Raw genomic sequence first — 9,842 nt, forward strand, 5'->3', positions numbered from 1 at the left:
TAAACAAGGAGGGACAGGTATGAGAAATTTTCAATGAAATATATAAATCATTAATTAAATAAGATAATCATAACTAATTAGAGAGATTGAATAGGTGGTCCTCAATTATCACTTGTTCCACGTAGAAACAAGATCATAAACTTTTTGCTATCCCAAGATGATATTTTAGTAATCTTGAGTTTTTAAATTATTTTATTTTTATATAAAAAGTTAAATAAGTGAAAAAAAGTTTAAAGTAATATATAAAAATAATTTATTCACTTAAAATTTATTTTTTCTTTCCTTTTATTTTTCTTCTCTTTTTTCTTTCTTTTACATTTCCCTTGAAACTCTTCAAAATCAAACATAGTCTAATGTTACATTTTATAAATGAGTTTAGAAGTTTGTCACTAAGGTATCATCATTAAATAGTTTGCAGGAAATGTAAAAGTTTATTGTCAATAATTAGTTTTATAGATGAATTATGATTTTTTTTTTCACCAAAACTTGGTTCCTAAAAATCAATTGTTTTAGTAAATTTTGCACATCAAACTCTAATTTAAATTTTATGCTATGCCATTTGATAACATTTTCCCTCATCAAATTCCTTTGGAAAGCACTTCATACACTATGACTTGGACACCTTTTCTATTTTGGGACAATTGTCTTTTGGGCTCGGACGACCCAAAAATTAAGGTTCGGTCCATATAACTTACATAATTGATGGAAAAGATATAAGATATCAAAAAACCAAAATATTCATTGACCTTTCACATAAGCTTTTTTGGTCTTTATTGCACCACTATTCATGCAATTATAATAATTATATTTTAACCATTTGGATTTTCCATTATTTTTTAAAACTTTTTTTTATAAATAATTGAAAATCAATATTATTTTCTATTTTAAATTATAAATAAAGAAAAATTACGTTCAAAAACTATTTTAAAAAATAATTTCTAAAAAAATGGTAATATGATTTATATTTTTTATATTTTCTTTTTGAAAAAACATTTAATTAAAAAATGAAAACTATTTTTAAAAATAAAAATTGAAAACCTTGTCTAATACTATTTTTTATATGAAAATAATAAAAAGAATTAAATTTTATTGATTGATTATCCATTAAATTTTATATGAAAATTTTTTATCATTAAGTAAAAAGATTCAATATCTTTAAAAAAGAAAAAAAAGTTAGAAATGAGTAATATTTAATTGGGAATAGAAAAGATAAAAAAAAAAATTAAATTTTACACTCAATATATACTTATGCAAGGATTAAGGGTATTTTAGGAATTAATGAAGGATAATATCCTTCAACTTAATTTTTATACTTATTTTGGGTCTTTGGCACAAATGTGTATCATACATGAAACACAATTCTCTATTCTATTTTCCCTATCACGACAGGGTACTTCAAAGAAAATGATGTAGTGGGGTTTATATATTCATATGTTTTTTTATTTGTTAAATAATGATATTTCTCAAATTAATCATTTTGGGATTTCCAAGATTTATTTTTTCTTTTTTTTTTTTCGACAAAAGCAAAGACAAATATGCATTGATCAGTATGGATGAATGGAGTATTTATTGAAATATATATAGAGTATTTCACATATTACAGCTCCAGAAACTACAGATATCTATGACAAATGATCATGTACTGATCACACTAAGCATTTATTCATAACATGCTTTGTCTACCAAGTCATTGAGATAATGTTGAAAGAAGCAACAAACATAGGTGAAGACGGAGCTAGCATACATCATCAACAGGGCAAGCTAATCTTCCTGTTTGATTTTGGGGCTTTCAGATGCCCATATCAGTATAAGGAACGGATAATAGGAGATGTACCTAAGGATACGATTAGTAGACTTACTTGGGAGGAAGAGTAAAAGAAAGGGTACTGAGAGACTGACAAGGCAGATGATTCCAATAATGAAGACAACAGTTGCAAGCCAATGAAGATTACTGATCACCAAGGAAACACCTGTCATGAAGCCGAAGGACACTGCATAAAGGGCCAACCCCAATAATGGCAATGCAAATCTGAAGGCAGGATCCATCAAATTGAGATCACCTAACTGTGCCCAGATGAAGATGATTGCCGCAAGGATGGAGGTATACATAGCAATGGTATTGCAGATGACGAACATATGGAACATATTTCTCATCAGAAAGATAGCCAAGCCGGCACCTGGATCAGAGCTGTTGTAGCCTCCCGGAATGGTAAAACCAGCAGCAAATGTCACGGTGGCAACAAGGATCGAAACCAACAAAAGAGTGTTTACCCTGTCCTTGTACTCGTCCGTATTAGGCGATTTAGACGGTTTTGGTGGGACATTTGAATTTCCGGCTGGTCGTGCACCAGCAGACCTGAGTGCTGTCCAAACTAGTCTCTGCGTGGTAGAGATAAAAATGTTGCTATTAATGCAATCGTGAGAAAGAAAGAAAATCAAATGAATGCGTCGTAATAATGACCATAGAAAGTATACGTAGACTATAATTCCATGAGTTGGGTTTCGAAATATTTTGTTGGGAAGCCGTTCTCTTTTCCCTATAAATTCAATGAACACCCACTAGAAGTATGAAATTAAGCAACGTGAAGCAGCAAGAGAGCAACCACAAGCGCACATGATATAGCAGTTCTCTACACTGAAAACTTTTTAGTATGATGCAAAAAATTATTCCCATGAGTCTTTGCCGACATCAAGAGTATATGCACTTGCTGGAGAAACCTAGCCTAACCTTGGTAGAGTCTCTAATCTGGGCGAGGGTGATGGTGATTGAGTTAGGCTCCATAATTTTCTTGACTTTTAGGATATCATGGGATCAAATTGAACTTCTTTTAGTTGAACTAGGTCTTATTAATATCAGTCGGTCCTTCTAGGAAAGAAATACAAACTATGTTCTCCTTATTGATCCTTTTAATAATTCACATGCATGCATCTAAGAAGGAAAATGCCATAGCAGTAACAATGCATGCAGTTCAAGGTGAAACCAATAGTAGTACCCTTAATTCAGAAAACAAGATGAAAATCATCATATATATATATATATATACCTGGTGAAATGAAGTTGGATGCTCCACTGATACAGCAATGTCGAAAGCAGTCTGGCCTTCATTATTCGCAAGATTCACATCAACTCTTTTATCCCATGTTAAATAGTTTACGACCTTAGGATGTGCATGCCTGGTAGCCAAATGCAGTGGCGTGTTTCCACCTTTGTCCTTCTCATTTATAAGGTTCTCAACCCCTTTTTTTTTCAGCACAAAATCTACTACATTATCTTTACCATACTTGGCTGCCACATGAAGAATGTTCTCACCGTGTTTGCTAAGCAATTCTATTGAGTCGGAGGAGACCTGGAGCAACTCTTTGACGATGTCTACATAGCCTCTCATTGATGCAACATGGATGGGTAAGAAGCCTTCGTCGTCCCTATGATATCGATCAAAGTTAGATTGGTCTCTAGCTAACAGCGTTTGAACTCCTTCAAGATATCCAATCGATGCCGCATAATGAAGTGGAGTCCTTCCATGTTCATCTCTTTGGTGGACGATCTTCAGGGCTAGTATTTTTTCCAACATCTCTGCCATTTTTTCATCATATATAAAAGAAATTAAAATGAGAACACATTTATGTTTTTCTGTTGAACTAATTATAGAAAAAGTCTATTGGCTTTTTTTTTTTTTTTTTTTTTTTTTTTTTTTCAGCTTTTGCTTCAATATTCCCTGTTCCTAAAAAATTAAAATTTTTATTAATTTATGGGAGATCAATAATGTTTATAACTCCTCTTCCCGGCCCAAACCCGTCCTTGTAAATATTCTTCATCTTTGTTTTCAAAATCCTAATCCTAGTTTGTTATCTTCTTATTCTTCTTCAAAACCCCACTCCTAATTCTTAATTTTCTTTTCTAAATCACAAAATTTTAAAATTAACTGAAGAAAATTTGCTGTTGTGGCTTTGTTGTCTGCATATTGGCTGGTTTAAATAGAGGGGGGCAAAAAGGGCTATAAGAAAAAGAGCAAAGAAAGAAGAATTGTTTGGATAGTTTAAATCAATAAGTCATTTTTATATATTACTTTAAATTTATTTCACTTATTTAATTATTCTATATAAAAATTAAATAATTTTAAATTATATAAATTTCTTATTAATTTTAATTATATTTCATTTTCTTTCATATTTTTCATGATAAAACAATATATTAGAAAATCATTTTCCTTAATAATTTTTTTTTCAATTATGAGAGTCAGTTTTAAGATTTTATTTTGAGCTTTAGGATATAGTTAGGGCTCCTTCTTCTTCTTTAAAAAATTATTAATTATGTCATGATTTTCTATTATTCATCAATTTAACTGCTGCAATATTATTAAGAGGATGATATGGGCAATAATAAATTAACAAAATTTATAGAATTTTTAAAAACCAAAGAGGGAATTTATAATTGAAGGAGGCTTTTGAAAGCATGGGGTTGTACCACATGTGATGCCCATCCTTTAATTTATTATTTTTTTTTTATGTAATTAATATTATTAATATATCACTTGCACTCATCTGATTTTATATATATACCTTAAAATATTCAAGCAATATAAAATTTTGAGAAATTTTTTTAGCACATGACAGTATACAATTCTGTGCCACCTCGGATTGATACCGTAGAGCTGAGTCAGTGGGTAGCTTTCTTTTTTTTTTTTTTTTTGCCCTTTATTGTCTAATAGGAAAAGATGAGGTTAGTAATTAAACAACAGATTATTGAAGTGCCATGAAGTGGCGAGCTTGAATCATTTCCTTCTCTAGATCATTGGTAATGGTGTTTTTTAAGTTTGAAGAAGAAGAAGAAGAGCAGGAGAATTAAATGGAGATTGAGAAAGGGGCAGGTCATACCTTTATTCTTTCCCAGAATGGCACCATGGACTGCCGGCTTGGCTTCGCGGTCTCTGTTAATGTTCATGTGCTCCTCAACTTTAGATTTTACTATAGCCTCGACGACATGGAAGTAGTGTGCTTCTGCAGCTAGATACAATGGCGACTTTCCCTCCTTATTCGGATAATAAGCCACTTGGGGATCTGCCTTAATAAGGATCTCCACCACCTCTTCTTGTTTGCAACGGTTTATCAGTGCCTCGTGCAACACTGTATTTCCTTCTTTGTTAACAATTCTCAGCAATGAATGCTCAGCCTGCTCTACATCTCGGGATGCGCCACTTCCAGAAGGACATGAATCCATGGCAAACTTAACGAAAGATAAATCTTTTTTTCTAGCAGCAATATGAAGTGCAGTGTCGCCTTTGGAGTTTGTCTTTTTGATAAGGTCTGGACACAGTCCCACGATGTGCTTGGCAAGCTCATGGTGTCCAAAGCTTACTGCTATGTGGAGGCATGTATTGTTCCGGTGACTAACTTGGCAGAGGATTATTGATTGAAGTTCCTTTTCGGAGGATATCGACTGTAAAATTCGAATAAAGTCACCAACATGTCCTTGGGTCGCCTGCATGTACATTCGGCTGTCCATTAATCCCTCCTCCACATCTTCATCTTCATCAGCGGGAGCGTCGACTCCTTGTGTGGGAGGAGCACTTCCACTTCCTTGATGAAGCATCTTCTCGTTTTCTTCAATTTTCCTATATACTAAGAATGCGAGGTGTATAAAGTTTTCTAGCGTCTCCTGAGCAGGGGCGTGGAGTCCTTGTGTGGAAGGAGCACTTCTATTTGTTTGATCAATCGTCTGATTTTTTCTAGCCATTTCCACATCTGCGGAGATTGACATGCGTGCACTACAAGAAAAAAGTCAAATAACGACACTTTTTACGCGTCAAGAAAGGTAAAAGATGACGCTTCCCTGAAGCGTCATCTCCGCCCCTGTCATTAAATGTTATAATTAACAATGACACTTCTAAGAAGCGTCATATTTTATTAATGCTTTCAATGGCGCTTTAAGAAATGTCATCCTTGAATAATGTCAACAATGACACTTGTGGAAGTGTCATTTTTGAACATTTTTTTATTGAAATAATTTGTCTAAAATTACCATTCTTAACACTTATGCGAACGTCATCTTTGATTTAATTTTATTAATGACACTTTTAAAAATGTCTTCTTTGTTTCATGTTAATAATGACGCTTATAAAAGCATCATCTTTGAACAATTTCTATTAAAAAAAAAATATTTTGATTCCATTATTAAAATAATTGATTTCTTATATAATTAAATTAAAAAACAATTACAACCAATAAAATTAAATTAAATTTTATTAATTAAAATATATCCAAATATTGATATACATGAACCTAGTTTAAACAATTAATGTAACCACCTATATATATTAATTACACATAAACTTATTAATTATATCAAAATATTTCAATAGGAATTTCTAATTCTAACATAAGAACAAACATTGATATCAAGACTACTAAAATAAACCATAATCTTTAAAAGAATAGTTCAACCTCCTAATGAGTTCACTAATGTAATCTTCATGGTTTTTGACTTCACCTTCTTTAACACAATGGTTTCTCTTCTTTTAGCAAACAAGTTTCCTTTGTAACCTGTAAATAAAAATAAGGAAGAGTAGAAATCATCTAAATTATATATACATACAATAAATAATAAGCATAAATGAAATTATAACTTTCACAAAATTAATTTAGGTTATCAAGTTTGCTTACATGGATTGTACTCCTTTCAATTCATTATAAGAAAAAAAATTATATTGTAAAGAGTTTTCAAAATAAAATATAACAGATTATTCTAATGTAGATAAAAAGCTCTCCATTGTCATCTCTATGTTGCACCTTTAGAGCATTACTTCAAAGTAGACCTCATAAAGAATTCATCAAAGTAAAACTAGTTATACAAAATATTTCATTATGGAGACCAATGAGTTGAAACTAAATAAATAAATTCACACTCTATCAACAAAATACCTTAACTACAATTCCAACTAACATATTATGCTTTCCCCAAAATAAGGAAAAAAATGTACTTAAATGTTTTTAAAAAGTTTGATTTTTTATTCAACATAGAAGAAATAAATTTTGTTTTTATGAGATAAAATATTGTATTTTTAGTATAAATTAATAATTAAATTAAATCTTTAACAAACTCATAGGCTTTAAGTGAATAAATATGCATCAAACGCTTATTATAAAGTGTATATATGAGTTAGGGTTGCTCCATATGGACATTTAATGGTGAACTCTTAAAGCATTCTTGAATACAAGAATAAGTCCTATAGTGTACAAAAAAAAAAAAAAATACCAAGGTCCAAACACAATGAAAACCATCATGTTATCACTATGTTATAATCAAAATTTTACTTTTAATTTCTTATATTTTTTTTGTTTAACTAGTTGTTTTTTTTTTTTTTTTTTTTTTTTTTTTTTTTTTTTAAGTTCCTTTGATTTTTGTTTATTTTGATGATAAGAGGGGCTTGTAATTTACTTAGATGAGGTATGATAAAAATCCTAAGAAGTATAGACTTATTTTTATATTTTATTTCAACAAACCCATGCAACATGACATTGCTTGATTTAAGATATCATAAAAATCTTATGTAATTATAAAAGTAAATAATTAAATTATAAAGTTATAGTACAAATAGAATTCTATCTTATTAGCAGTTAATCCCTTACTCTAGTTGTCATAATCATTACCTCCTACTCCTTGTTCTCATATAGAATGATAGCCTTGTTTTTTGATTTAGGATTCCTTGCAGCTAGCTAGCTCATTGTTGGCCCTCCACTATTTCTAATTGTCAAAGCAATGGACGAATAGAAAAGGAAAATTCATAAACAAGAGAGTTGAAGATAAGATTTTGAACATACATGGAGCACCTCTGAGTTACTATTACTAGTTTTAATTTAGAGATGAAATTATCCCTGTCCTTCAATTGTAGCATACAACAATTTCTCTTTCATCATTTCCTGTAACAAAATACAATGAAAGCACAGTAAAAGTTTAGCCTATAAGAATCAATACATAAACAAAAGAATTGAAGTTCCTGTTTCAAATAAATAAATGAAAAAAAAAATGTGATTAAGGGAAGAATTGCACTTTTGGTGCCCCTATCACAAGCTACAAAAATGCCCGTCATTCTTCATGGTCAACCCTTACACAATTTCCAATAATTGAAGTTCAAAATAGCAACTTAGCAATCTTTCTAGTATTTACCAAAAATAAAATAAAGCAAAAAGACAGAACACTACTAACATTAATGATTGGAGGATTGCTTCTAGTGTATCCATGACCAAATTTGATATGATTTAAGAGCCTATTACACTGTTGACAAGGAAAAAATATATCATCTTAGTGAGGATAATAAAATATCCCCCAATTTAAATAGCTTAGATAGAATATACATACAACCTAAAACTCACGCTCTCCACATAATAATTTCTTCAGTTCTTCTTCATTGAAAATCTAAAGATGCTTGATGGGGAAAACCTGTAAATTTGAGAAATTCATCACATCAAGATCCATTGTGAAAAGAAGAAACAAACTAATCATAAGACCCTATCCGAGAGGGTAGTGTTTATTCAAACTACAAAAAAATTAAACCATTTTACCATGACAATCTATATCAATTTCCTAAAACTGGAAAAAAAAATCATATCATACATCAATTATTCTACAATTAATGAGAAGAGAGTGAAAAGAATTATTCTTCATGATTTAAAGCTAAAATCATTCTCAAAACTAGACAATCTATTACCTAGTCACTGTAAGAACAAAAATTGAAACCATATTATTTAAATTGCTCAATGTGCTAATAAGGATTCACCTGCTCAATAATGAAAAGAGGCCACACAAAATCTGAAATCAATATCTTCCCAAAATAAAGAAAAAAAAGGAATTCTATTATCTAAGTATAACCACTTGGTTGCATGAGTTTCAATTGCATAAATAATGGACATGCTACCCAACCCAGAAAATAGCTCTCGACGAAGGTTCATGGCAAGCCCGGCTCCTACTACCAACTAGACTTTAAGGAATTTAGCATTTAAATTTTTTTTTTCATAAACCAAATATTTGAAATATAGTATCCAAGTAGTGAACTTAGTTGATAACGACATTAGAAGTTTCAAGAAGTTAGGAACCAAAGCATATGGTGTGCTTACTAAACTAAGCAGAAAGATCACGATTACATGTTTGACTTTGAATGAGGTGAACTATACACTCTAATATGTTGAAGGAAATTATAATATTTGGTTTTTTTTTTTTTTTTTAACAAAATCCATAGCAATGGTAAGAAATAAAGCAAGAGGATTGTTGAATCGTCATCAGATTGAAAGGTATCCAAACATGACTGAAGGAAAAACTATCCATTGCACTGTAAATGTTTAAAAAAACATCTAATTTCTATTGATCAATAATGATTGGACCTCCTAAGTCGTAGTTCACCAAACAAAGAATTTGGGATTTCCAGATCTCTATAGGTATAATGAACCTGTTGAGTATAATCCCATTCCTAGTGACCATACAAGCATGGCAACATCCAACCTTGATATAGTAGCCTCTTAATTTAAATTGCATCTCCTTTAATAGTTGTTGCCAATTTATGCCATGAAATCAAGTAGAAAAATATGACATCATATATAATTTTAATTTAGGTAATAGTTTAAATTAAATAATTGAAAAAATATGAATTTACTAAAGGATCATTTTGGCAGAAGAAAAATTGATTAATAGAAGTACTAACAAAAATAGAGATAAGAGCAAAACATCACATATTGCCTATGAATCTAGTGGAATCCTCCCATATTCAATTGTACGTTACAAGACCCATAATTACTAAATTAACACATATTCAGTTGTGCATTATAGCCCTCAAATATATCCATAATAGGAC

At 30.7% G+C, this 9,842-nt stretch overlaps 1 protein-coding gene across 1 annotated transcript; it reads right to left on the reverse strand.

Moving 5' to 3' along the window:
- Positions 1-1,701: 1,701 nt before the first annotated feature.
- On the reverse strand, positions 1,702-5,607 carry LOC117927259 (protein ACCELERATED CELL DEATH 6-like). Its single transcript, XM_034846710.1, has 3 exons — positions 4,876-5,607; positions 3,045-3,574; positions 1,702-2,379 (listed from the first exon to the last, which is right to left on the reverse strand). Exons 1-3 carry the CDS (start codon positions 5,588-5,590, stop codon positions 1,762-1,764), a joined length of 1,863 nt encoding a protein of 620 aa, XP_034702601.1. The 5' UTR covers positions 5,591-5,607; the 3' UTR covers positions 1,702-1,761.
- Positions 5,608-9,842: the final 4,235 nt, after the last annotated feature.

The sequence above is a fragment of the Vitis riparia genome, chromosome 12, assembly GCF_004353265.1.
Source record: "Vitis riparia cultivar Riparia Gloire de Montpellier isolate 1030 chromosome 12, EGFV_Vit.rip_1.0, whole genome shotgun sequence".
NCBI classification, from domain to species: Eukaryota; Viridiplantae; Streptophyta; class Magnoliopsida; order Vitales; family Vitaceae; genus Vitis; species Vitis riparia.